Here is a 25888-nt window from a genome sequence, read left to right on the forward strand (position 1 = left end):
GAGTCTTTCGGCTCCTTCAAATGTTCCCACCTAAACAGCTGTCGTTATATCTGTAGAGTAATCTGTAACTTTATAGGTCAATATATTTCAATCTTTACTTCCATCCTTTGCCAATATCTCTTCGACCCTCTTCACCTTTGCTTCGTTAAGCCCACCAGGTACTGACGCCACCTCTCTGTCAGTGCGAGTCCCGATTCGTATGTCGGTAGCGATGCGGAGTGCTCCTTTTTCGTGCACCGCAGCGTGGCAATCGTGAATAGCTTGGGAGACAGCACCCCAAGGGCCTTCTGCAGGGTTGTGTTATCTTGGCGCGCTAGTTTGAATCCAAAAACACAGCGTGCCTAGATTCGTCCCATATCCGCTGTACTCCCAGTCAGTGGTTGCTGCTCACCCGTTGGAAGAAGACATATACTGCATCTGTAGACGGAGCTTGAGCGTCGTGGCTGGCCGCGGCTATTTCCAATTACTCAGACCTTGTACACAAGCCCTGATTTCTCGAGGATGCGCTGACATTCAGCTATATATCTTCGCCGATGTAAACAGACTATATGGCGGGCGAGGAGAACTGGCGATTACTCTGCAACAGACGTTTCCCCCGTGCCCATGGGAATGAGGCAGAAGTCGGCGGTTGCGTAGAGTTCGGTCATAAGTAGGAGGAGGCCCTTGTTGTCACGTGTTCCCTTCCTTTCTCCACCCAGCCATGTCCGTCCAGTCGCGCATCCACGCCTTCGAGTCTGGCGCGGTGCTGCAGCCACGTATCATACCCTCTACCCCACCAAAAGTCTCTCCGTCGCCCTCACCGCCAAATCTAGGCCGGAAATCGTCATTGATTGACCTGAAGATTGATTTGAAGGAGTGGGTGTTTGACGAGGGCTCGCCGCCACGCACGAATGGCTGGAGAAACAAGAAGGAGGGCGATGAGGATGCCTTGATCCACTTCTCACCACCCAAGAAGGCGCCCCCTTTGCCGCCACGAAAGCCATCGCTAGTCAGTCTGAAAACAGCACCACAACGGAGCGACTCACTCACTGTCGAACACACATATCCTCCGTTAAATGGCGGCAGCCCCAAACACACCCACGGGTCATCCATTTCCTCATTCCATTCCGTCTCCCTTTCCGATGGCTCCCCCAGTCCATCCGCTGCCGTCTTCCCCCAACATCGCGGGAATGGCACACCCACAGCGGCAGTCCATACCACCGGAAGCAACAGCTCTATAGGCTCAGAGTCGTTTGAAGAGCTCACTGCCTCAACCGCGTTGGTCAGTCCCGCCACTGCGGAGATAATATCGCAAGACTGGGAACGCGCTATGAACAGGAAATTACCGCCGAAATTACCAGCCCGCCCGCCAAAAATAGCATCATCACCTCCCCCTCCAACACGTCGTGCCGTTCCGCCACCACCCACAGGCGACCGGGCATCTATTCGCAGTTTTGCTTCTGCCTCATCTTCAACGTCGCTGACGTCACGGACTTCATCCTCGACTTCCCCAAAACCTGTGTTGCAATTCCCTTCTCCGCCAGTAACAGCGAAACTCACCTCAAGACCACCGCCAGTACCCCCTGGCCCGCGCAGACGATACGATGCGTTGTTTTCCTCTTTACACTCCGCCCACCTTTCACAAAACCGCGAAACATTATCTCCGCCGAAACGACGGGCCGCGGGCTGGAGGGGCTTGTCGGTAGACCTCATCAGGGATCCTGCGGGAGAGGGAGACACTCCAAGCAGTGATATACTGCCAGGGAATGTGGTCCGGGTCGTATGGTGTCGGTCGAGGCTGCCAAAGCAAAATCTGTCGTCGATATGGTGGGTCTATTTGCTTCACATTATACTGCCTGTTAAATGGACTAGGACCGAGTGCGATCCACAGGGAACAGGCTCGCTTGACCGCGATGCATTTGCGCGGGGAATGTGGCGAATTGACGAGGAGCTCAGGCATGCAGCGGAGGCGGGCAGTCTCGCGAGGAGAACAAGCTCGAGGCGGGTTGGTGGTATACGTTGACTTCATTTTTCCCTATGGCATATACATCGGACTTTCTATTAGGTACATATACTCACAGTAGCATGACAGGTGCAGCACAATAATAAGGCATTGCTTTTTTCAAAACAGCTGGTTCTTTGCTACTGCAAAAACACTGTGCTTCGTATGACGGTGCGATTTGAGGGACACAAAAGGGAAGAGGGAGTGCATTCATCGTAAGCGATGGTGGACTGTCTGATAGCACCTGCGCAAAATTGCATCCGCCGAGTCCTCGATCTTTTCCGCTGTCTCTATCTCCTTGTCTTCTTCCTGACTGATTTGTGAGAGCCGGTATGTTATAGCGCAAACCTCTTGTAGCCAAACAAGCAGGTCTGGAGGACATTGCTCCTCCAACAAGCCACAGACTTCATCAGCTCGCATATGACGGTGGAGGTCAGGCGGGAGCATGACGGCGAATAAGCTTCGAAGGTATGCTACTACGGCAGCTGAATTGGTGAACGAGGTGACCTTTGTGGCCCGAAGACTGAGGAGCCGGTCGTGTATTGCTTGTTGTCGTTTCTTCTCAAGTAACGGTTTTGGATCAAAGTATTTCTCGACTTGCATCCATATAAACAGCGGAGAGACTGGTGAGGATTAGTACAATGCTTTTCTGGAAGAAATGACAAACCGAGCAAGAGGTAAAAGATTAGTCCACGACGTTTAGCTGGTGGGGCATTTGGGTCAGGTTGTTGGCGTTGAGGAAGCAGTTCTCGAAGTGCATGGGGAATGCTGGCCAAGTCTGCCCGAGGTTGTCGTGGAGGAATGGTTGCCTTGAAGCGAATTTGGCCAGCACGGCGGAGGAGAAGATGACGATTCATGATCAAGTGACCGAGAATTTTTTTGACTGGCCCATGCATGCATGCGACCAGTAGGGTTGCCAGGTCCCCGCCATTTTCTTCGCCCGCGTCCCCGAATGTAAACCGTCTCTAATTGCTTTCTTCTTGTCTAAACAGTCTCCAGTCTTTCTAGGCCACCACCCCCCTCCACAATTGCCCGCGCTCAAACCCCAACATCGCTGTACCAAAACCTGATTCGTCTGCTAGCTGTCCCTCAGACAGGTTCACTTCCGATCCTACTAGACTACCATGAGCTCCATAAAGGAGGACTCCGCTCTACACAATCATACAACCTGCTTATTTCACTTGCAATCCGAAACGTAGCATATGGGAGCGCACAACTCCTCTTCGACTCCATGTCGGCCGACCAGATTCCCCACGACTCTGAGACACAAAAGCTTCAAACGCGATTTCTGCTGCGAATTAATTCATGGGAAGCTGTTTGGGACCGAGTCAAAGCGGCACATAACCCGATTCCCTTGGATTTGTGGCTGGAGTTTTTGAAGGACATGAAACGGCCCGGTACAAGCGCAACATCTTCCGCCCAAGAAACCCGTTTTCGGATGCTAATGCTTCATCTGCCAACCTTCTCCTCCGATATTCGAGACTCTGCACACCCTGCCCTGGTTATCGTCCGTTCAATGTTGCTAATGGACAAACATGACGCCGCAATGACACTGGCAACACGATACCTCCGCTCATTACCGCACCACATCGACGAGAAATGGGTTGGACATTGCATGCTCATCATCAACGCCCTCATCGCGCATGAAGCGAGGAAGCGCGGCTTGCGTGATTTCTATCCAGCTCGCAGGAAACTCAACGAGATGTTAGCGATCCATCCCAACTTGTACCCGTCACCCAAGACTCTTATGGTCCTGCTCAGCACTGTTCGGCAGACACAGAAATGTGGGACCATAGCTTGGCACACTCTCATCAAGTTCAAAACTCGATGGGGCCCTAATGTCGAAGATGAAAACGTTCGACATCGGGTGGCGGAGTATGCTCTTATTGAAGGGAGGCTGGATATCTATAGGCGACTTCGTGCAGCAGAAGAAGCGTCGTTGCCCCCGGACCCTACAGTCAACCAGGGCGAATTTCTGATGCGGAGGACTTATCGAGAGTATTTCCCTCAGGATGGACGGCACAGAGAGCGATGGAAGAGATTGGAGGCTAAAGCGATGACAGTTAGCTTACGGTTGCAGAAGAAGAAAAAGTACGTAAATACGACCACAAATTGATTTGTGATGTCGTGGTCCACAACCTTACTTGCACCCACACCCGAACTTTTCGTGATCCCTTGCGCAAAACCTGATGAACCTCAAACATCCTCGCACTGAAGCGATTATTGGCCAGCGTTTGTTTGATGCAAATGACTCTGGGGAAAATATTCCCTTCTGTCTTTCTAGCCTAACGAAGACAGATGTCGTCCGGCTGGGCCCATACATGTCTCTTCATTCGATGGTATGCTTCATCCGCGTCGCACCCGACTAATAGCAGGAACTATCCCCGCCCGTGCGCAGGTGCGACACATCAACGAAACTGTTAAAAGGCTCCAGGGGTCCTTAAACAGCCGTCAATCCAACAATTTCCTCTCCTATGGCTCACTTTCCTGCACCAGAACACATCCTTTCGCTGTCCACTGTCTGCGTCGGCGTTGGGCCCGGTGGAACGACGTCTATGGTCGCGTATGTGCTTGTTTAGCCATTCTTCCGAGCTAACGGTGTTGATAGGCGCATCGTAGGTGTGTGCTAAACCATATTTTTTGTGCCTCCACGCTTACCCGCGATTTTTCTTCAGTGGTCAATTTTCAGGTCGGATTCCGTCTCAGCAACTTCTTAGAAAATCTCGCAGCTGAAATTCGGCCAGGGCGAGACTATATTGGATAAGTTTGTCGCACCAACGGTTCCAGTTGTGGACTATCGGGCAGCCCAAACCGGGATCACTGCTTGGCATCTCTCCTCCAGTACGTTTATGGTTCGTTCTAGTTCTGACGCGTTTCTAAAGCCCACATCAGAGGATCCGATCCCCTTCAACGTCTTGCAAAGCACTTTGGCCAAACTGTTCCGTGGCAAAATCGTGGTTGGGCATTCTATATGGGAACATCTCTCGGGTCCTCTCATAGGCCTTCCCCGCTATTTTGTCCGTTATTTACATGTACTTTCAGTGCTCGGCATTCCTCATCCTGCTGTGGCTACGCGGGATGTCGCTCTGTATCAGGTGGGTTCTACCGGTGTCAACAAATCCACATCTTTGACAGGCCCATCCGTCTTCTTCTTTCGCAGCCGTTCCGAAACGCGCTCCGTACTCCCAACCAGGTAATCGGCTTACAGACGCTTTGCTGGCAACTTATGCGACGGCGCTGTGGAGAGGGACTAATTGACCCAGTATGTGGTACCCTTGTTTCCTCCACAGTTCGACTTGACGAGAACCTGTCAGGCGGAGAATGCACGTGCCGGGATGGATCTGTACCGTTCGCATGCTCCCGAATGGGAGGCTTCGATAGCGAGAGGAAACTGGCCGTGCTCTCTGCCTCCCCCCACGTACTCCAGGTGTTACTTGTAGATGATATCGATATATTTATTGATCACGTGGCCGTGTTTCTTCTTTCATTCCGACCGTCATCAATGTCTCTCTTGTCTCCGATTGGATTCAGATCATAGGCCGCAAAAGACACCAGGCCTGATGTGCAGAAATTTGGTATAAATGCCTCCTCCCGCCGTAACATCGCTGCCAAAACATGGCCACTCAGAGTGTCGGAATCATTGGCTCGGGGCCATCCGCCTTGATAACTGCCCACACTCTTATCCAGGACGGATTCTCAGACGTGCAAATCCTGTCGCGGGACAGTACCCCAGGCGGGGTGTGGTCCTCAGCTCGAGTCTATCCCGACTTGCAAATCAACAAGTATGTCTCTCTCCTCTTCTCCCAGCTGCTCGAATGTCTCCTTTCAGTGTTCACGGCGAATATCACTTCACTGGGCTAAACATGCCTGCAACCGCGTCGGGCCGCGTCACCGGAGAGGACATGCGTGTTTACATGCAGAATTTTGCCAGCCAAATGCTCGATGGACACATTCGGTATCAAGTCGAAGTACTCAGTATCAGGCGGGATGATGCGGCCTCGCAATGGTTCGTCACCGTAGAGAGCGTCTCTACCAAGCAGCAAGAGACCTTGCAATTCTCGCGGATTGTCCTCTGCACCGGGGTAAACCAGTCTTTAGTATGTTCAAGAGAGCTAAACTTACCGTTGGCTAGGGATGCGACACACCAAAAATTCCCGAGGCTCTTTCCGAACCCGCTGCGCGGAGCGCGAACTTCAAGGGGAAGGTTATTCACTCGAAATACTTCGCCGCCAGACTACCGGAAATCGAGCAAAAAACGAAGAGCATCGTTATTGTTGGAGGGGGAAAGTCTGCTCAAGAGTGTGTCCCTTATTTTCCACTTTGCACAGTTTCTCAATCAACACAAGTATGGCCGCCTACTTGGCCAACAGGGGCTGCAATGTGACTGTGGTTTTCGAAAAAACCGACGCATTCTTAGCAAGCCCGTCGACGCTTCCACCGTTCATTCGCAAGAGCAGGCCAGTGCTCTCTTTGTATTCTCCCCAACCGTGAAATCCGATGCGTCCCTACAGATTGCTGTCTATTATGGCCGGACACCGAGTGCTCCACACCCGGCTGGAGCGCTTCTTCCACACCACGTGGCTGGGCAGCTGCCTCGTATGGATATTCTGGCTCCTGCTCAAACACGCCTCTGTAAAGCCCTGTCGCATCATCAGCTAATACTTAGCTCGCTGACCCCCAGTACAGCTTTTCGCTGCCGGCATAACGCCCTTCTCCCGGGGCCCCCTCCGCCCCGAGCACTTCCACCCGCTCTTCTGGAGCACCAGCGTCAACGACGAAGGTGTTCCGTCTGCCACCGGCTTCCACGCGCTTGTCCAACAGGGTAAGATACGGGTAGTAGTACCCGCGCGGCTGCAAGGGTTTGGAAAGGACGGCGTGTCGGTTGTGACCACGGACTGGCGCAGCATCCCTGCTGACATATTGCTCCTCGCGACGGGGTACCAGTCGTCCTGGGCCAGTCTGTTTGATGGTATGGTTCATGCCTCTTCATTAAACTCCTCGCTCATCCAAAGCATAGAGCAAACAGCAAGGAGTATCGGGATGGCCCCGACGATGCTGAAATTTCCCGGCGACGAAGAGAGTGAAGCCGCTCTTTTCCCCCACCGTCTGGTTGGCGCCAAACCGCAAGCACGTCCGGCTGCCGAGAAATTCGGGCGGGCCACGCATATCTATCAAGGCATTGTTCCGAGCAAGAATATCGCTCGGAGGGACTTTGCGATCAACGGCGCTGTGGTATGCGGGCATCTGTCTCTCGATTTTTCGTTGCTTTTGACACGAGCTTGCAGTTCACAACGAATATTGGCTACACATGGGAGGTGGTGGCCCATTGGATATCGTCCTACTTCCTCAACGACCCGAGCCTGCGGGTCCCTGCAACGCCCGAGCAAGCCGAAGAGGTCGCGAAAACAGACGAAGCGTGGATGCATCTGCGGTACCCAGACTGGTTGCAGTGTGTTCATTGTCCATATGCATGAAACAACTTACTCAGCGTCAACAGTGTCAACGAGTCGTATAGCAGCCTAATTGCATTTTGGACGTAAGCGGAAATCCCAGCTCATCCAGTTTATTATGTAAACCCCCGCTGCAGATGGCCACAGTACACCGACCAACTTTTGCAAGACATGGGTCTGTCAAATATGCGGTCCGGGGGAAACTGGTTCAGTTGGCCCTTTAAAGTTGTTGACCTTAAGGAGATCTCGACGTTGAAGGAGGAAAGGGTAGCCAACAGGAGCAGAGGTTTTTAGGTGGTGATATACAGAGACATGCGTTGGATACAGTATTTTACCTGGAAACTGAAGGTCTACTGTGTCCAGTGAGCCATCTTTAAGACAAAAACAATGTACCAGAAACACTGTCTATGTCGCTGTGAAATGGAGTTTGTGCAAGGTATCAGCCAACACCTGGGTCAGTAACTCGGCATATCAGTTTGGTTCTCAACAGGATGAGAGAGCTCAGTGTCCCGGCGTCACAACATGTGCTCAATACTAATCCGTTTCCTTAGCTCGTTTTTGCAACCTCTAATGCCATATCGAACGATCTCCCATACGCCCTGCCACACGCCACCGTTGTCCCACTCGACGTCGACCAAGACTGCCTTTTTGTGTGAGCACAGAACCACCGTCCGTCCGCTGCCGTCTTCCCCAACAATCGCGAGAATGACACACCCACAGCGGTAGTCCGCACCACCGGAAGCAACAGCTCTATAGGCTCAGAGTCATTTGAAGAGCTCACTGCATCACCACCAGGCGACTGGGGTCACTGGGCATCGAAGCTTTGCCTCTGCCTCATCCTCAACATCGCTGACGTCACGTACTTCATCCTCGACTTCCCCAAAACCTGTGTTGCAATTCCCTTCTCCTCAAGTAACAGCGAAACTCACCTCAAGACCACCGCCAGTACCCCCCCTGGCCCGCGCAGACGATACGATGTGTTGTTTTCCTCTTTACACTCCGCCCACCTTTCACAAAACCGCGAAACATTATCTCCGCCGAAACGACGGGCCGCGGGCTGGAGGGGCTTGTCGGTAGACCTCATCAGGGATCCTGCGGGGGGAGGGAGACACTCCAAGAAGCAAAATCTGTCGTCAATATGGTGGGTCTATTTGCTTCACATTATACTGCCTGTTGAACGGACTAGGACCGAGTGTGATCCACAGGGAACAGGCTCGCTTGACCGCGACGCGTTTGCGCGGGGAATGTGGCGAATTGACGAGGAGCTCAGGCATGCAGCGGAGGTGGGCAGTCTGGCGAGGAGAACGAGCTCGAGGCGGGTTGGTGGTATACGTTGACTTCATTTTTCTCTATGGCATATACATCGGACCTTCTATTAGGTATACTCACAGTAGCATGACAGGTGCAGCACAATAATAAGGCATTGCTTTTTTTCAAAACAGCTAGTTCTTCGCTGCTGCAAAAACACGCATGGTCTCCGACCAGGTCTCGATATTACCGACAGCCAAATAGCCTGAAGAATTGGAACCAGGCTTCAAGGATCTTGAGCTCTTCAGTTGTACAGCTGGAAGCGGCTGCCAAGGCCCATGGATTTTTGCTTGTTGTTGGCTTTCCTGTGACCAGCTTTGATTTTCAACTTGAAGACTATGATGTGTGGTGCCAACCCTATATGTTTTGCTTTCTTTCTTTCTTTTTCATTTGCGCATCACTCCAAACTTGAATAAAGGTAACGCATATAGCATATTGGAAAAAAGTGTAGGTCATAACCATGCTGCAAATTGGCTGCAATTTGTGGAGTATACCATTGATTGCTACCCAGACGCAGCAACAACCCGCGCCCAATCTTCCTCCCCCACCAGTGGCCGTCCCGCTTCCCTCCAGGCAGCCGCAAGCCAGGACCCCGGCGCTGAAGACCACCGTCCTCGAAATAGATCAGGCTCGAATGCATCAAGAATTCTGGCCCCCGCACTTTGCGCCTCGGCCATTTCGGTGCATCCATTTGGCAATGACCACTCCTCTGCATGGACCGGATTTGTCATCGTCCACCCCAGCTGTCCCGCGATCTTCTGGGCGCGAGAGCAGTCGTGCGACCAGCCTCGGAGCGAAGCCAGCAGCTTATGCTGGTCTTGTGGCTTGATGGCTGCAGCACCGTGTTTTACCACTATGCTTGCCAGTCGCATTGTTGCCACGACGTTTCCGCTGTTTGGGAAGTGGAAGGCCGTGACGCGGTGGCTGAGCTGCTCGAGTTCACCGATGGTCTCGTCATCTAGAGAAGCTGGGGCTGGCAGAGGTAGTTGTGAGGATAGATTAGCGGGGACGATAGTAGAAGGAGGGAATATGCTGATTCGCTGGGATGGCTCACAAGCCTCTGTTGATGTTGGCACATCATGACAATCCAGGCACTGCTTGAGCCAGTCAACGATATCTCTGAGTAATGGACGAGAATGTAGAGAGCTGTCTGGCTCTGCAGCACAAATCAATGTCCATCGGTCACTCTGCCACCAGCCACTCAGACAACCAGTAGAGACAACGACGACCTGGTCGGGTCGCAGGCTTGCCTCCTTGACGCGATGCTCAAGATGAGACCTTTTGAAGTAAAACAACTGGCCATCAGAGTCGGGACCAAAAAGGACATGTCCGCCAGCGGTGCCTTCACACTGCCCGCATAAAACTAGGATGACCCGTCCATCACTTGGTGTGTTCTCGAGAGCAGTGCAGAGAGTGTAGGAAAAGTCGCTGTATAGGTGGTCAGGCGGGACAATGGTGAGCCCTTCTAATTGCGAATCATGATGTGGGTTCAAGCTCTCGAATGGTAATGCTCCAGCTTGATCCGCAGTCAGGAGCCACTCAGAGCGAGTCGAGGAAGAGGCAAGGAGATATTTGAGCGTCAATAGATCTCGAAACATCCATTCATCGTCGGGGAGGCGGGTGGAACAAACAACTCCTAAAATGTGTACATGTGTGTGCATTTGGGAGAGTCTCGTGTGTGACAGTTGTGCTTGTCACACTGATGAGCTTGACCATCACATGTATCTGGATTACTGTTGTGCCTCCCGCTCCTTCTCGCTCTCCATGATAGCCTTGATCATTTCGCCACCCATAACCCCAGCTTCCTCAAACCGACTTTCAAAAAATGCTCGGGTTTCGTCAAAGCGCCGTCGATACAACTCAAAGCTGCCAAAACTGACACACTGGCTCCATCCACGGGCAGCAACTACAAATTCAAGGTCGTCCTGGCGATGCCAAGTGTCGTACAACGCTGAATGAATAGCGCTTTGGAGAAGAGTGGGCGAGAGAAAGAGGTGCTCAGCCACACCAAGGAAAAGGCGGAATATGGGGGTAGCAGCGAGGAGCAAATGCTCAAAGGGCTGGATGCTGAGGTGAGCCCAACAGTCGACCATAGCTAGTAGCGATAGATGGGAGTTGGCCTTGTCTGTCTTGCCCGTGGGGGTCCCCAGACTGAAGCGGTCGAGAACATCGGAGGACAGTAATATGGGCGTCCGCTTTTTCTCTGCCCCAAACACCGTTTTGCCTGCCCACTCTATCCTGTCACGGAACTTCTTCTCCGCCTCGCTGTCGCTTCCAGACTCGAGCATCATCGTGAATAACACCGTTGCGCTTGCGGCAAACTGGTCTATTTGAATCTTTGCGCTCGGGTTGAGAATGGCCAGGCCCGCGTAGACATGCCACTTGTTGGAGTAGATGCGGAGCGCAATGTTGACTTTCGCGGTCTCTATCCCCCCCACATAGAGTCCATGTTCCCATGGGTAGGTCCGCATTGACGCCCAGGCGGTACCCATGCTGTTTCTTAGTGAGTTAAGAATATGACAAGGAGAAAAACAACCTTAGGAAGGCGGCGTGGGTCACGGCCTGGGTGTTGGCGGTTACAAGATCATGCTCGTCGTAAGACATGTAGACGAAGCGTGAGCCGAAGCAGGACAGGATGGTCTCCACCTGCTTCAGCGCTTCAACAGAGGCTCGGTGTCGAATTAAAACCTGGCAGTAAGCATTGCATGAAAAAGCAATGAAAAGAAAAATCACCAATGGCTGTCCAATGGGCGACACCCCCGGCCCATGCAGAGAATGGCACGACACTATCTGTGCATCCGGTGGGAGATGGTTCTCGAATGCCGCCTTTTCCGGCGCCTTCACGGACGTCTGGCCAGCAACGATCGCGTTGAGTTTGGTTGCTTCGATGGGAAAAGATTAAAGGGTTATATCAGCAGCGGTCCGGATACAAACAGGGTCCGTATTCAGCGACAACCGACTCGATGAACTCGGCCTCGACCGAGTACATGATGAAGTCAGCTGACCGCGAGACGGCATGGCCATCTGTGAGGACAACGACTCCGGGTACACCTATGGTAGATTAGATGGGGTCCCCCCCGTTAAAACGTCCTCATACCATCATATTCTTGCTTGAGCGCCTCGTACTTGGACGGCAAGTCGCAGACATGGATTCTTGTAGCAAATCAGCTTGCTGAAAACAGCCCAAACAGCGATTAACTTGGTCCATCCGCCTTGAGAGAGATATTTGGTGTACATGCGGCCCATTGCACCCATCCCGATGAGCCCGATTGTCGGCTGCGGGTCAGTCGACGACGACATGCTGGCAGGAGGGAAGGAAGGCGAACACGGTCACGTGGAGAAAATGAGTCAATTTCCGCGGTTCGAACCATGCGTGGGGAGCACAGTCTACATACTGATACACCAACTATTACTCGAGTGTAGTCTAGATGACCGAATTACTGATGATAGGCTATATGTTTTGAACGAGCGTGGGGTTACAGCGAGGGTGGTGATGGCTGGTACTACAAGGATGCGATGCGAAGACTAAAAAAACACAACAGAAGGCAACATGCACAGGGCTCACAGAGCCCAATAACCACTTCGTCTTGATGGCGTAGCAGACTTGGCGGACACAATCGTGCCGTCCTGGTAACAAGGTCGTCGTCAACGCATCGGGGAATTAGTCGGATAAACTCACTGGACTGAATGCGCTCCGGTCATAAACGTCTCCATTGGCGCCAGTGAACGACGCCCGACTCGTGCTTCGGTGCAACGACTGCATGTAAAAATGCGAGTCCGCATCGCCTTCGGTTTCCTCGCACTCCGGTTGCTGCCGCGAGCCAAGCTGGTACAGATCGATGATGTTGTTGACCACCGAATGGCCAGTGTTGAGCTGATTCTGGGGCGGAGCACCATCAACGGGAGTAGTAAAATTATCTCGCAAGACATACGCTGGCAGTTCCGGGATGGTGAGAGCCGCTTTGGCCCCGCGATCGAGATAGAATGTCGTTTGGTCGTCGTAATTGCGTGGACGCACGCGCGTTGAGACTTGGGAAGAGTCGGTATATGGTTGTGAAAGGCAGAGAAGCTCTCACGATGCAAGAAAAGAGTTGGACGAGACTGGAAGCTATCAGACTTTTGTTAGATCGCAACTACAAGAACTCACCTTTCGTCAAGATGGCGAGAACGGCCATCCAAATGACTGACGGCCCGGTTTTAGTGGGACAGAACAGACGAGATAAGCACTCACGGTATTCCCCCAAGACGAGGTACTAAAATTGCTGAGTTTGTAATTGGGACGAGAGTGTAATGGACTCACGCAGACCAAGGTGACAAGGAACGACAGGCTAAATGAAGAATTGAAACGACGTTGTTGTAGTTGCTTGCATTGCCCACCTGGTGATCACACCCGTTTCTGCGGCACAAAGGGTTAGAATAGAATGTCTGGCCTTCGAAATTGAATACACACGCAATGTCCATAGAATGACCCGATCCAGTAATTGCCTAGCACTCGCGCTGTTGAGGTTAAGCCTCGAAACCGCTGATGAAGAGCTGACAAACTTGGTCGAAGTTTTCGCACGCGAACGTCGTTGTGCGAGGAAGTAGGCTATCCAGGCGGAGATGGCCAAATCGATCACGGCGCTCATGCCAAGCAACATGGCTAGGAGCCAGCCAAAAGTGTCGATGAAGCGGGACAGTGAGGGGGTGATAATGACGTGCACCGCAATGAACACCCATCCACACCAGCGAGCGAAGGCGAGTCCCCAGCCCACGAGAGCGACAGAAAGCTTGCCAGAAAAGCGGAGGAGACGACTGACATAGAATGCCTAGAGGGAATGAGTCTTGAACGGGAACCAACAATGATTACACGCACCTCTACTAATGGCCCGACGGCACTCCCGAGTAAGAACGATACTCCAACTGTTCTCGGTGGGCTTAACATGGCCGTTATGTCCCCAGACCTCGTTATCGTTATCGAGTATAGGGCATGGCTCACGCAGCCCAGTTGGCCCAGCTCGAGGACATAAATCCCAAAGACCTAACTCATGTCAACACACAAACGCGACCATAGAACAGCAAACACACCAGAGTCCTGAGCGGCCACGAATCTGTTGGTACAAACTTGCGGTTGTAGATGAGGACTTGCACTGTGAGTGCACCAAAGAGGAAGCCAGAGGCAAGGAAGCCAATTTGGAGAGAGCCCAGGTCAAGATTGAGGGTGCGAAGAGGATGGTCCATGTGCAAAATTTAAAAAGAGGAAAAGAGAAGATAATAAAATGGGTGTAGGAAGAGAAATGAAAAGTAAGCAATATGCGCGGCAGTGGTCATTACAATGCTGGGTCAGAATCTGATGAGTGGATGTTGTTGGTAGCCCTGATCGACACGAAGTTGTAGATCTCTTGGTCTGCGAAATGACGAAGTACTTGACACGATCACGGGGCAACACGGGGCAACCGGGCTGCCCTTGCAAGACAAGCCCGTGTGGTCGGCCGGTCGCCTACTTATCTCCGATACGCAAAGCAGCTTGATTACGGGATACTACCAACCAAACAAGTCAAAACAAACGCGTCGCGTTGTGGTAATGTAAACGGAAGCAAAAAAAATCATGCGGACCGTCGTTTCTTCCGTTGACCACGCTCCTCCCTCCCATTCTTGCGCTTCCTTTCCGACTCGTCTTCCAGACTGCTCATTTCTGACAGATCGTCGCTTGAGTCACCCCCATCATCCGTCGCGCTCGCCAATGCCGCAGTCCGAACTTCTGGGTAAGTCAACCCGATTCCCAGTCTAGTCCGTTCTGGCGTTGTCAACTCCGTCGTTTGTCCCTTGCGCCGCTCCTTCTTGGCCGCCACATCCAGCCACGTGTCCCCCGAGGCAAACCGAAACATCACAAACGGCTCGTTAGAATCGTCGTCCACCGCTGCAGCAAACAGGCCGTGGCCGTCAGCTTGGCTGTCGCGGTCTTGTTTCTTCCAATGAAAGGTAACAAACTCCCAGTGGTTGTCTGCCAGCCCACTGCCATCTCGAGCCCGCGCCCGTTTTATCCCACTGAAGGTCCCCACTCTGCCAAAGTGCTCGACTTTTCCAAAGATGTTTTTCAACGTCGCTTTTCGGCCCGACGGACAGGAAATAGTGAGGGAGCCGGGGCTGGGTGTCTGCATTTTGGAGTAGTTAACTTCCGTGGGTGGCTCGGGCGGATCGGGAAATTCATAAGTCCTGTCTACATTTGGTTGACAGCATTTACAGTCCAATGAACTACTCACCAACGGTACACCCCACACAGTGTTGAGAGACTGATGGGCGTTTCGCGTTGTTTCTGAACCGACGTCAGACAGCACTCGGAAGGTAGAATGGCCACGACTCACAAAACCTACAATGACCTCGTCCTCCTCAAAGTACTTGGGATAGTCCTCGTCGCGTTTGCTCTCTTCAGGATCGAACCACCAGTCTGTGACTGTTTCGGAAGAAGAAGATGATAGTGAACTCGACATGTGAGCAGTAAAAGGCGAAACGGGCCCACAACGGGAGGCAGGAGGGGGAGAAAAAGAGAAAGAGCTGGCAACCAGGGAAGCGGGAGAAAAGAAGGGAGTGAGAACTTAAAGGGAGGCAGAAGGGGCCTAGCCGGCATGTAATCCAACAACGAGGCATGCTATGATGCCGTACGCCAAAAGGGCTGCCTTAGGTAAGTATTTCACTCTCACCGCGCTCTACGTCTCGGCCTTCTCAGCCGCCACCAACTCGTCTACCGATTCTGGTGCCCCGACTTCCCCCTTCCATCCATTTGCCTCAAGGAAGGCGGCAAACCGGGCATCTTCTTCCGCCAGGTCTCCACCGAGACTGAATACAATTCTGTTAGCGCCGTACGAAACATATAAAAAAAATTGACTGACTCATTACGAACGAAGAGGACCGTGACCAACATTCCTGCCAACCCACAAATTGCCGCGACGATCTACAGTAGCGTTTGACGTTTCAGACGACTGGAGCGAGCTCGGTATCCCACAGGGACTTACAAACGTCCACCTTGGGCCAAGATTGTTTCGGAGTGGAGTGAATGCTTGGGTCCCCAACACTGCACCAGTCTTGCCTACTGCGGCGCTGAATCCATAGCAAGTGCCACGGACGGCTGTCGCATACGACTCGCTTGAGGTCAGTCCCAGCCTGTTCTCATCAAGTCAGCACGGATCCATCTGTCAAACAAACAACACACATGTCGCCCGGTCCAGCATTCGCGAAACTGTTCATAAGCCCGTACCTATATCGATCCAGTAAGAAGAGTCGCAAATGAATCCACAACGTACAATACGACGAATCCAGCCACATTCTTGATGACCTTGTCGTACGCCAGTCCGACGGCCAACCCTAATGCCGTCAACACACAGTCTGTCATGGGGAGACACGGACCAAAAATAAGATAGCCAGAAAAACCCATGACCATGGTGTTTCTTCGGCCAAGACGGCTACAAATTAGAATCACACTCTTCGAATGTTGGATCGTCTTACTTGACCAACGCTGCGCCTACAAAACACCCAGGAACCGATATAATTCCCAGCAGTAACTGATACTCGGCAGTTTTCCGAACAAGTTCTGTCATTGAATTAGGAGTGAAGGCTGCTGGCTTTCTACTGACCATGGCCCGATGCTTTGACGATGGAAGAGATAATCACTCCAGAGACTACAATTTCATCAGACCATTGGACTCTAGGGCGAAGCAACGCACAAATGCCGTTGGGAAACGTCACGAAATCGTACAAGAACCAAGCTCCTGCGGTGCCAATCAAGCTCCGCCAGTAGTAGCGCACGATGAGCATATAGGGTACATCCTTTTGGATAGCGCCCTTGCGGTAGAGCGCAGAGTTGAGCATCTTCAGTCGGAAGTAAAACACAATCAACGCTGCTCGTTGGTCAGCTTCCGATTCGAGCCAAGATAATCACTGACGAGGAATAGCGCTGATTCCGAAAACAGTCCTCCAAACAGTAGAAAGGTTGGCGGAGAGACCTCCAGCTGCTTGGAAGACAATCAGGTAGAGAATGCATGCTACCGGGCCACCCATCCTGTTCACGCCTTAAGCAATATCGACAGCATGAAAGGCTTGTCTCACGAAAGCACAAAGTTCGTGACCTATTGCCGTTGAGTTTGAGACCAACATCTAGTCGGAAAACGCACGATGATGAATACTGGACCGCGTTGTTTAAGCATACGCTCGCTTGGAGATAGGTTAGCGTTGCCCTTTGTCGCTGGAAAGAGCCACATACTTGGCAGCCTCAGCCGCAGACGTCGAAGAACTTGGATATTCGCCGCCTACTCCCAAACCAGTGATTCCGCGGGCAATCTTTGTCAGATTAGTTCCAGATAGTACGGTCCGAATGACCACGCACCGTAAACATCCAAAGAAAACCGTGAAACGAGCCATGGGCCCCATGCGCGGCGGTCGCAAGTATGACGCCGATAACGATGAGCACCGTCGAAATAACAATGCCATACTTGCGGCCCTTGATGTCGACAATATACCCAATCGCAAGCTGCCCCAGAATAGTCCCGACGGTCAACGAGTTCGAGAGTTGGGTCGACCAGAACGAATTGTAAGCCTGTTTGCCGTAGATCTGCCCGAAAACGACGTTGGTGAGGGACATGATGTTCTGCATTGGTGTTTTCGTATAAGTCAAGGAGGTTTGGCGCGTTTCACGCGTCGAAATGTGGACTAACATTCTGCAGTCCATCGCTGATGAGCGCGAAGCCTGAGAGAGAGAACAGGTCGTAAGTGTAGAAGCCCGTCAAACAGGACGACAAACCAGAGCAAGCGATTGTAAAAGCACTCGATAAACGCTCTTTCCGCGAGACAAGTGCCTGAACATCGTCAGGCGTTGCTTTCTCGTCTTGAACGGAAGCTGCACTCATTCCTTGTCTTCGACGTCGGCGTTAAGTGTGGGCAGTCATTTATAGAGCAGGGGAATCGTATTCGAACGTGGGTCATGGGAGCTCGGAAGGAAGCAAGTTCAATGTGCCCCATCAGCCCAACTGCCAAGCGTAGAGCAGTTCCAAATATAGCGCAGGCTTTGGACAACACAAAAACTTGATTTCAGTCGGGTAATTCTTCTATTAGTATGGAGGTCATCAGGAAGAGGTTTGTTGCAAGCGATGTTACATGCGAAATTAGGTACACTGAGGACAATCGATTCAACTTGGCGCAATCCAATTCGTCGCCACATGCCCAATCTAAGTTACAACAGTCTCGATGGGTCGTCGACAAAGGAAAGGCATAAACACGTCCACAGACGGCGAAGAAACAACTCTTCTGTGCTTTCCCAAGTCTCACTCCTCGGAGGTCTTGAGTAGAGCCACACAAACGCAAGCAGTGAGAATGAAAGTCGAGAAGCCCAGAATTCAATGAATGTCAAATGGAGGGTGGAAACCTTCACAAGCCTGCAAACGCGGTGGCACTCCGATTTCGTGCACTGCCGACCTTGGTTCGGATATGGAGGTACTCGAAAGGGTCGCCCGAAGGTCATCGACTGAGCGCAACGACTAGTAAAGGCGTCAATGAATGAAGGGGGAGCCAATAAACAGAGATGAACCATAGAGCGGAAAGTGTATCAGGTAATGGATCAAACCTGGAGCAATCCTATTCGTCACCACATGCCCAATCTAAACCACAACAGTCTCGATGGGTCGTCGACAAAAGAAAGGCATGAGCACGCCCGCAGACGGCGAAGAAACAAATCCCCCGTCCTTTCTTATGTCTCACTCCTCGGAGGTCTTGAGTTGAGCCACCCAAACAAAAGCAGTAAACATGTAAGTTGTGAAGCCCGTCATTCAAAGAATGTCAGACGGAGGGTAAAAACTCTTCACGAGCCTGCAGTCGCTGTGGCACTCCGATTTTGTGCACTGTCGTCCCCTGGTTTGGATATGGAGGTATTCGAAAGTGTTGGCTACTTGTCCTGCACGAAGTACAACTTGAACAACTAAACAAAATGTCAATGATCATGAGTGGAGGGAGGAGGCAAGAACGACCAGTAGGCTGGGGGGCATTGAAGGGAGGTGAATCAAGCGATGGATCAAACTTGGAGCAATCCCATTCGTCGCCACATGCCCAATCTAAGTTACAACAGTCTCGATGGGTCGTCGACAAAGGAGAGGCATGAACGCGTCCACAGACGGCGAAGAAACAACTCTTCTGTCCTTTCCCAAGTCTCACTCCTCGGAGGTCTTGAGTAGAGCCACACAAGCGCAAGCAGTGAGAATGAAAGTCGTGAAGCCCAAAATTCAATGAATGTCAAATGGAGGGTGGAAACCTTCACAAGCCTGCAAACGCGGTGGCACTCCGATTTCGTGCACTGTCGACCTTGGTTCGGATATGGAGGTACGAAATGGGTTGCCCAAAGTGTCACCAGAAAAAGGACTCTGAGATAACTGGCAGAGGACGCAAGCAGAACACCAGCCGACTGGGACATGATACTTAGAGGAGTGAAAGCAAGTGCCACTTCCGCTGTCACAGCGGATACCATTATGATTTGGTCACTTCTGTCTCAGACACTCACATCGCGATCTATTGGCATGTGCACGTAGTTGTTGGGCCTTTTTCGCCATACTCTACAGCAAGCGCTCCCGTCAAGTATGGCGAGCTTCATTAACCTCTATTCCGCTTCTGCCGCCGTGTCCAGTCGGACTGATTGAACCCCGCTTGGCGTCCTTGCTCTTCTCGGACCGCGACGGCTGTGAGGTACGTGCTTTATCAGCTCGCGAACTCATATCTAACTCTACTAGCAATGCTCAGACCCATCGGACACCGCCGCGGTTGATCTGGTGCTGTGCATCCAAGAATGTGACGGGTGTTTGAAGGATAAGAAGTAGGTCTTGTGCCGCCTGTTACGGGTTACTTATTGGTTCAACTGGACGCGCTATAATCAGATTTCGCCACCATCGCCGATTCCACAACTGCCAGAGTTTACTCCGTTTGATTTCTGTCTCGTCACCGACGGCAGTAAGTGATGCGTTCTTCGACACTTTTTCGGTCCCATTTATCATGAACAGGCTATATTACCAATGAACTTGACACATTCCTCGACAAAATCAAGGACATGTCTTTGGACGACCAACGAGCAACAGTGCAAGCAAAATCAGCTACCTTGAAGGAGACACGAAAGGTATACTCTATCTCACAACTATCTTCAGTAACTTGACTCTGTGTTCAGCACCTTTATGCAATCCGTCGCTGGGTCGACCAAAGGGCAAAGACTGAAGCGGCCGATTCCGAAGTCATCCTTCAACAACGATATCATGAGTGTGTGCCATGCATCCAACCGATATGGTTTTCTTATCATCCTCAGCATCCGACAACGGTTACTCGACCTGGGCTGGGAAGCGGAATTTGCACTTTTGGAGCGTCCAGAGCATGAAGGGGATCTCAAGGCCGTCAAAAAGCATTTCCTCATCAATAAGGCTCATGCTTTAACAGTTCATGGTATCTTTTTCGGGCCGGGCTTGATCTGGATAACATTTTGCTGATGCTCTCGCAGAGTGGCGCAGAATCGGCCCATCCACCCTACGTGTTATCACAAAACGGTGTGCAACGATCAAACAGCGCCAGTTGAACTCTACAAGCAAGCCGAAGCAAAAAAAGAAGAATATGCACAAGCGAAAGCAAGACCAACTTCGAAGTCCCTATTATCTACAATCTACGACAACTTCGTTCAACCCCACCCTACTCAAACTTTTTTCAATCAAATGTGCATGTCAAGCTACGGGCTCCTCTTTTCCTTGCTTGTCTGGGTTTCTCTGTCTCACAACGAAGGATCTGGAGACTTTGTCAAAGAGGCATATTGGGCCTAGTACTAGTAGCTTCTGTTCACACAATATCGATTTTGTCTTTTTCTGATTCTAATTCTGCATCGACACTCTTTTCGCGACTGGGACTGTCTGGTTTGGCGCCAATTGCGAACGAGATTTTCTCGAATTCAACCACACCGATCTTTCGTATGACGGCCCAGGCAAATGGGAGAGACAGCACAACTAGATTGGTGAGAAGAGAATGCAGGTGGACGTAGCAACACGTACTTAGGCCGACATTCAGTCCGATGGATAGCCAATCAGTTGTGTCGCTTGATTTGATGCCATACGCGACTGCCTGGCCGGCACACTCAACTCCCCCGCAAGGTCCCCGTCATGTATGAGAGCGCGATGAAGTCGTCAGACACTGATGTTCGAATGAGTCGCAGTGTTCTCTAAGCGAAAGACACCTACTCTGTCCAATGATCCAGTACAGACTCGTTTGAGTTGCCATTGTCGCGAGGTCGAAGAGGATGAACAGGACGAAGGTGCTTGCGAAGATGCTGCCTGAACTCCAGTCGATGACGGGTTTCTTGTCCTGGAGCTGTTTGGTGACGACGGCGGTCCAGATCCTTCGAAGGTTTATTAGTTGAACGACTTTGAAGGCAGAGTAAAAAGTGATACCATAATGCAAGGTTCAAGACCATAAGACCGATGAAGCTCAATCGCGCCCGTTGTTTGACTGTCAGACGTTTGTTGTCGAGGAAGTACCCAATCATGAACCCTCCAGCAATATCTCCGAAGGGTATGACGAAAGCTACAGGTGGATTCAGATGTGATGCTTCCATGTCAATGGAACTGACCACAGAGAGCCCGTGTCCGCACATTCATGTACTGGGTTTGCAATGTTCCGATGTAAGAGCCGTAGAACCAAGAAGTAAAGAAAAGCGGGCATAGAAGGAGGATCTGATTGTTTTTTTTCGAGTCAGACATCCAATAACGGTAGAAACGACACCCACATCGCGCGAACAAACAACCTTCCACCATTCAGCAAGCGTTTGCGCCCAACCCATCTGGCGGAAGACAATTTTGACGCCGTCTTTTCGCTGGACCTTCTCTGGATGCGAGAGAAGAAGCGCGATGAACGGACCGGCACACATGATTCCGATGATGACCAGGTAAGTTTGGAGAGACACTGCCCCAGCAGAATCGATCTTGTTGTTGAGTCCGAAAATTATAGCGCCGCCAATAACCGGGGCGGCATTTCTCATGAAGACCCAGAGTCCGAGCATGCGGCCTCTTCGGTCGGGCTCGGGGTAAGCTTCAAGGAAAAGTTGGCATTTTCAGTTCATGGAAAGCAAGTCGGCCTACAGGTGATGATAGGCCCTTCTACCGCATACATGAGACCGTCGGTACAGCCAGAGATAATCGAGCCTAGAAGAGATTAGCTCGAAAGGCGACGGTAAAAGACGGGCCGTTTGTACCGAGCATCAAGAACCATTGAGTCCCATTCTTCGAGTTGAGATAGAGACTGCCGGCATATCTAACAAAACTTGAGCTACTATGTTGGCTGATTGGATGGAGCCTCGCGCACATGATATCACCCGTGCTGGCAATCTGGGAAGTGGGTAGGTTTGAGCGACGATGTGAGGCGCGGAACGAACGAGTAAGGAGGCGTTGACGCCGATTTTGGACACGATAATCCCCCCAGTTATGCAAAGAACGGCCATAAACACTTGACGAGCGTCATGAACCAAGTAAAAAATAATGCATGGACACACCGTAACCAGCTGCAGCTGTCGCATTTGCATACCAAGGCGTTGCGAGACCTCCAGCACCTAGCGAGCTGAGAGCATTGTACATGCCCTGCTTTCATGAGAAGGTTAAGTTTTCAGAGTTCGAGAGCATACCGGGGCCTGAACTCAATGAGTATCGGTGAAAAATTGAAGGAAAAAAACGGACACAAAAGAACACGCCTCCGACAACGAAGATCTGGAATATCGTGCTTCGAAACCAGTGGATTTTGCTATGGTCAAGTTGGCCATCGCTCTTGAGCTCTGGGGCTTGGTCGGTCATGAAGGACGGATGAGCGGGCCCGGGTGGAGAAAGATGGTTAGATTGGGGCGTTTCTTCTTAAAGTATTCATGCTAAGTCTATCACGGCTCCGGTGGGTTGCGTATGGGCGATGTATGATAAGGGAGCCGCTCTTTAAGCATGTGCAACTCCGATAGGTGGTTTTCAATGAAAGCAGTTGGTCTAGAAGTGGCAATGGATCCAAAGTAGCCCGCCAGAGGTCAGATTTAGGTTAAGAAAGACACAGGAAGACTTTTGCGTCGAGTCATGGTGGTATTCGCCCCTCGACGGGTGAGTTTGGGCTGATTACAGTAGAAGTTGGCTGCAGTTCTCCGTTTGTCTCCTCGGCTATCATCGGCAAGCGAGAGTCGCCATCACATCCATCACTTTGGACTTCCTTCTTTCCTCGCTGCTGCTCTTCTTGGAGCACACAGTGACTCCATGCTACTATTACCATGGTCTCTCCTTTTATTGGCACACACCATTCTCGCCAGTCGCCCAGCGAAGCGATTCTATGACACGCACAACTATTATGTCCTTGAACACGATCCCCACACTGGTATTCCACTTTCTGATGCTGCCAAAGCCCTTGGTGTGGAGGTCGTAGAGCAGGCTGGGGAGCTTGCAAACCACTGGCTTGTCAGAGTGGAGAAGCCACCACTCAATGCGCGGGGCGAAGAAGAGTCGGATTCTGTTCTCCATGCATATAACGAGCTGCGAAGGGGAGCACAAAACCTGGACCGGCGGTCACCCCTTCTCGCCTCGACAATCCCTTTCCTACAACGCCAAGTCCTTCGCCAGCGTGTAAAAACGAGCCCCTCCCCCAATACCTCCGCCTTCAAAAGCATCATCCCAAGCTGTCGCTGACCGCATGGGCATCCAGGACCCGCTCTTCACAAAACAATGGCATCTTGTCAATGACGAGTTCCCTGAGCATTCGATGAACGTGACTGGCGTGTGGGAGAAGTTTGGATTGACGGGCAAAGGCGTGATTTCGAGTCTTGTCGACGATGGACTCGACTACACTTCTGAGGACCTCAAGGACAACTTCGATAGATGGGACAGCTACGATTACAACGACCACGAAGAGCTCCCAACCCCCAAACTCAGCGATGATCACCACGGCACGCGTTGTGCTGGTCAAGTCGCTGCGGTCAGGAATACTGCTTGTGGAGTTGGTATCGCCTATAACTCCAAAGTCGCTGGAGTTCGCATTCTTTCCGGCCCGATATCCGACGTTGACGAGGCTGCCTCGCTCAACTACGGCATGAAGAACGTCTCAATCTATTCGTGCTCTTGGGGTCCACCTGACAACGGCAAATCCATGGAGGCCCCAGGGTATCTCATCAAGAAGGCCATCGTAAACGCAATATATAATGGGCGGAACGGGTTGGGGGCAATTTACGTTTTTGCGAGTGGAAACGGTGCTTCGGTGGGTAACTCTTCTGTCCTGTTTCCTGTTGAAATAATTGGACATAGCACGGCGATCATTGTAATGCCGATGGGTACACAAACTCCATCTACTCGGTCACCGTCTCTGCCATCGACTACAAAGGTCTTCGACCATACTACTCTGAGCCTTGTGCTGCCAACATGATCGTCGCTTACAGCTCCGGGAGTGGTAAATCCATCGTGCGTAAACAAGACTTAGTGAAAAAAACGGATGTCTAATATTCAAATAGTACACAACTGACAAAGGCGAAAACGCTTGTGCCAGCACTCACGGAGGGACATCTGCTGCCGCCCCAAACGCGGTCGGGGTCTTTGCCCTTGCTCTCGAAGCGCGACCAGATCTTACTTGGCGCGATATTCAATATCTGTGTGTTCTCACCGCCCGCCCAGTTAACAAGGACGACTCTGACTGGGAACCTACTGCTCTGCCCGGTCGAATGTATTCTTACAAATACGGCTTTGGCGCTCTCGATGCGTACGAATACATTAAGGCCGCTCAAACTTGGCAGCTTGTGAAACCACAGGTGTGGTTCCGGACCCCGACCGTCCAGGTTGATCGCGGAGTTATGCCCTCCTTGGAACAATATTCTGGTGGAAGATTCATCCCTCACGGCGGTTTGACGAGCGTGATGAAAATAACCCCCGCAATGGTTAAATGGGCGAATCTGGAGAAGTTGGAGCACATCAATGTGAAGGTTTGGATCAACCATGGTAGACGAGGTGACGTGGAGGTCGACATCCGGAGCCCCAGCGGAATTCGTAGTGTGCTGGGAGCTAAACGAAGTGGCGATATGGCTACAACTGGATATCCTGGGTGGACTTTCATGTCGGTCAAGCATTGGTCAGTGATTTTCCTCTCATTGTCTATCTTGTGTTCACCAACTCAACTTACAGGGGTGAAGACCCAGTTGGAGATTGGACCATTAAAGTCTCTGATCAGGGCTCAGACAAGTTCAATGGCACATTCCTAGGATGGAATATGATTCTCTGGGGATCTGCTATTGATGCCTCAAAAGCCACGGCTCAGTTCGAGGTTCCACATGACGACGATGATATCGTTTTCCCACCTCATGTAACGCCACGACCGAGCCCAACCATGAGTGTTGCTACGACCACTAAGCAGCATTCCAAACCCACTGCACATCTGCCCGGTGATCACGGGACCGCGCCAGGCGAAAACCCCAATGCCGATAACGCAGTCGTCGTTTCATCCGGTGTCGCTGCTTCGGCCTCTGGAAAACCTACCGCACCCAGCACACCAACCGCAGACGAAGGCTGGTTCTCTGACATGTCGAATCTGGTCAAAAACCAGGCCTGGTTCTTCGGGGCCCTTGGGGCAGTCGTACTCTTTAGCGCTGGCGCCGCCTTCTTCTTCTGGCGCAGATCACGTGCTCGGAGAAGGAGCGAGTATGCATCGCTTCCTGCGGGAGATGAGCTGCCGATGAGTGGGCTTGGTGGCCGGCTTTCTTCAGGTGGCGGGGCGGGGGCTCGGACAAAGGAGCTGTATGATGCTTTTGGGGAGGTGTCTGATGACGACGAGGATGATGCCAACGAGGAGACAAGACTAAATGCACGGTCTGGATATCAAGATATTCCTCGAGGGAATAGCTCGAGACTGGATCTGCACGACACCCAGTATCGTGACGAGCCCGAGTCACAGCGAGGCAGTGGGGCAGCGAGCCCAGAGGCTGGCGCCAGTGATGGCAGTTGGGAGCATGCAACGACGTAAACCTATAGTATTGTTTTCCTGGAGGAGGATCTATTTCAGTATTTATACTTCATTGGCACAGACTACATTGTAATGGCACGATAGTAGAGCGAACAGGGCTACAAAGGCGAAACAACAAACAACAGAGTGAGATCAGCTTAGATTTACA

General features: G+C 51.7%; 11 protein-coding genes across 11 annotated transcripts; 4 read left to right on the top strand and 7 right to left on the bottom strand.

Annotated features, from left to right (window-relative positions):
• Positions 1–87: 87 nt before the first annotated feature.
• Positions 88–647, bottom strand: MIND_01088300 (DUF77-domain-containing protein; the record flags this gene model as incomplete). Its single annotated transcript, XM_037367453.1, has 5 exons — positions 88–287; positions 342–361; positions 392–417; positions 474–525; positions 577–647. 5 exons carry the CDS (start codon positions 645–647, stop codon positions 88–90), a joined length of 369 nt encoding a protein of 122 aa, XP_037216847.1.
• A 38-nt stretch (positions 648–685) lies between these two features.
• Positions 686–2002, top strand: MIND_01088400 (uncharacterized protein; the record flags this gene model as incomplete). The annotated part of the gene is made up of 2 exons (XM_037367454.1): positions 686–1806; positions 1852–2002. The coding sequence occupies exons 1-2, from the start codon at positions 701–703 to the stop codon at positions 2000–2002; spliced, it is 1257 nt and encodes a 418-aa protein (XP_037216848.1). The 5' UTR covers positions 686–700.
• Positions 2003–2191: 189 nt separating this feature from the next.
• MIND_01088500 (uncharacterized protein) lies at positions 2192–2844 on the bottom strand (the record flags this gene model as incomplete). Its single annotated transcript, XM_037367455.1, has 2 exons — positions 2649–2844; positions 2192–2604 (listed from the first exon to the last, which is right to left on the bottom strand). Exons 1-2 carry the CDS (start codon positions 2836–2838, stop codon positions 2192–2194), a joined length of 603 nt encoding a protein of 200 aa, XP_037216849.1. The 5' UTR covers positions 2839–2844.
• Positions 2845–2879: 35 nt separating this feature from the next.
• MIND_01088600 (uncharacterized protein) lies at positions 2880–4097 on the top strand (the record flags this gene model as incomplete). Its single annotated transcript, XM_037367456.1, has 2 exons — positions 2880–2935; positions 2981–4097. 2 exons carry the CDS (start codon positions 2880–2882, stop codon positions 4095–4097), a joined length of 1173 nt encoding a protein of 390 aa, XP_037216850.1.
• Positions 4098–4455: 358 nt separating this feature from the next.
• MIND_01088700 (FAD/NAD(P)-binding domain-containing protein) lies at positions 4456–8768 on the top strand (the record flags this gene model as incomplete). Its single annotated transcript, XM_037367457.1, has 20 exons — positions 4456–4544; positions 4590–4600; positions 4657–4670; positions 4726–4822; positions 4874–5076; positions 5117–5174; positions 5513–5556; positions 5609–5763; positions 5811–6063; positions 6114–6280; positions 6328–6438; positions 6493–6613; positions 6668–6950; positions 6999–7213; positions 7267–7430; positions 7479–7517; positions 7569–7606; positions 8089–8100; positions 8152–8572; positions 8618–8768. The coding sequence occupies 20 exons, from the start codon at positions 4456–4458 to the stop codon at positions 8766–8768; spliced, it is 2646 nt and encodes an 881-aa protein (XP_037216851.1).
• A 1701-nt stretch (positions 8769–10469) lies between these two features.
• MIND_01088800 (Prephenate dehydrogenase) lies at positions 10470–12054 on the bottom strand (the record flags this gene model as incomplete). Its single annotated transcript, XM_037367458.1, has 6 exons — positions 11939–12054; positions 11837–11892; positions 11674–11790; positions 11473–11621; positions 11276–11427; positions 10470–11232 (listed from the first exon to the last, which is right to left on the bottom strand). The coding sequence occupies exons 1-6, from the start codon at positions 12037–12039 to the stop codon at positions 10470–10472; spliced, it is 1338 nt and encodes a 445-aa protein (XP_037216852.1). The 5' UTR covers positions 12040–12054.
• A 246-nt stretch (positions 12055–12300) lies between these two features.
• Positions 12301–13959, bottom strand: MIND_01088900 (uncharacterized protein; the record flags this gene model as incomplete). Its single annotated transcript, XM_037367459.1, has 11 exons — positions 12301–12366; positions 12419–12619; positions 12672–12768; positions 12816–12840; positions 12887–12922; positions 12971–12992; positions 13040–13067; positions 13117–13135; positions 13190–13547; positions 13595–13759; positions 13807–13959. The coding sequence occupies 11 exons, from the start codon at positions 13957–13959 to the stop codon at positions 12301–12303; spliced, it is 1170 nt and encodes a 389-aa protein (XP_037216853.1).
• Positions 13960–14324: 365 nt separating this feature from the next.
• Positions 14325–15209, bottom strand: MIND_01089000 (MFS transporter; the record flags this gene model as incomplete). The annotated part of the gene is made up of 3 exons (XM_037367460.1): positions 14325–14934; positions 14982–15034; positions 15084–15209. The coding sequence occupies 3 exons, from the start codon at positions 15207–15209 to the stop codon at positions 14325–14327; spliced, it is 789 nt and encodes a 262-aa protein (XP_037216854.1).
• A 216-nt stretch (positions 15210–15425) lies between these two features.
• On the bottom strand, positions 15426–17618 carry MIND_01089100 (MFS transporter; the record flags this gene model as incomplete). Its single annotated transcript, XM_037367461.1, has 16 exons — positions 15426–15555; positions 15609–15670; positions 15732–15879; positions 15929–15973; positions 16020–16080; positions 16123–16178; positions 16222–16306; positions 16350–16394; positions 16440–16613; positions 16659–16774; positions 16822–16841; positions 16887–16926; positions 16976–17052; positions 17099–17359; positions 17427–17458; positions 17513–17618. 16 exons carry the CDS (start codon positions 17616–17618, stop codon positions 15426–15428), a joined length of 1458 nt encoding a protein of 485 aa, XP_037216855.1.
• A 3239-nt stretch (positions 17619–20857) lies between these two features.
• MIND_01089200 (uncharacterized protein) lies at positions 20858–22562 on the bottom strand (the record flags this gene model as incomplete). The annotated part of the gene is made up of 12 exons (XM_037367462.1): positions 20858–20913; positions 20961–21118; positions 21171–21303; positions 21350–21452; positions 21506–21807; positions 21858–21920; positions 21971–22029; positions 22081–22103; positions 22151–22221; positions 22268–22352; positions 22397–22402; positions 22449–22562. The coding sequence occupies 12 exons, from the start codon at positions 22560–22562 to the stop codon at positions 20858–20860; spliced, it is 1173 nt and encodes a 390-aa protein (XP_037216856.1).
• A 438-nt stretch (positions 22563–23000) lies between these two features.
• On the top strand, positions 23001–25740 carry MIND_01089300 (PHOMO B domain-containing protein; the record flags this gene model as incomplete). The annotated part of the gene is made up of 5 exons (XM_037367463.1): positions 23001–23361; positions 23417–23991; positions 24039–24191; positions 24242–24852; positions 24906–25740. 5 exons carry the CDS (start codon positions 23001–23003, stop codon positions 25738–25740), a joined length of 2535 nt encoding a protein of 844 aa, XP_037216857.1.
• Between the last annotated feature and the right edge of the window lie 148 nt (positions 25741–25888).

This window comes from Mycena indigotica (assembly GCF_014461135.1).
Source record: "Mycena indigotica strain 171206Taipei chromosome Unknown Mind.scaff0009, whole genome shotgun sequence".
Taxonomy (NCBI): Eukaryota; Fungi; Basidiomycota; class Agaricomycetes; order Agaricales; family Mycenaceae; genus Mycena; species Mycena indigotica.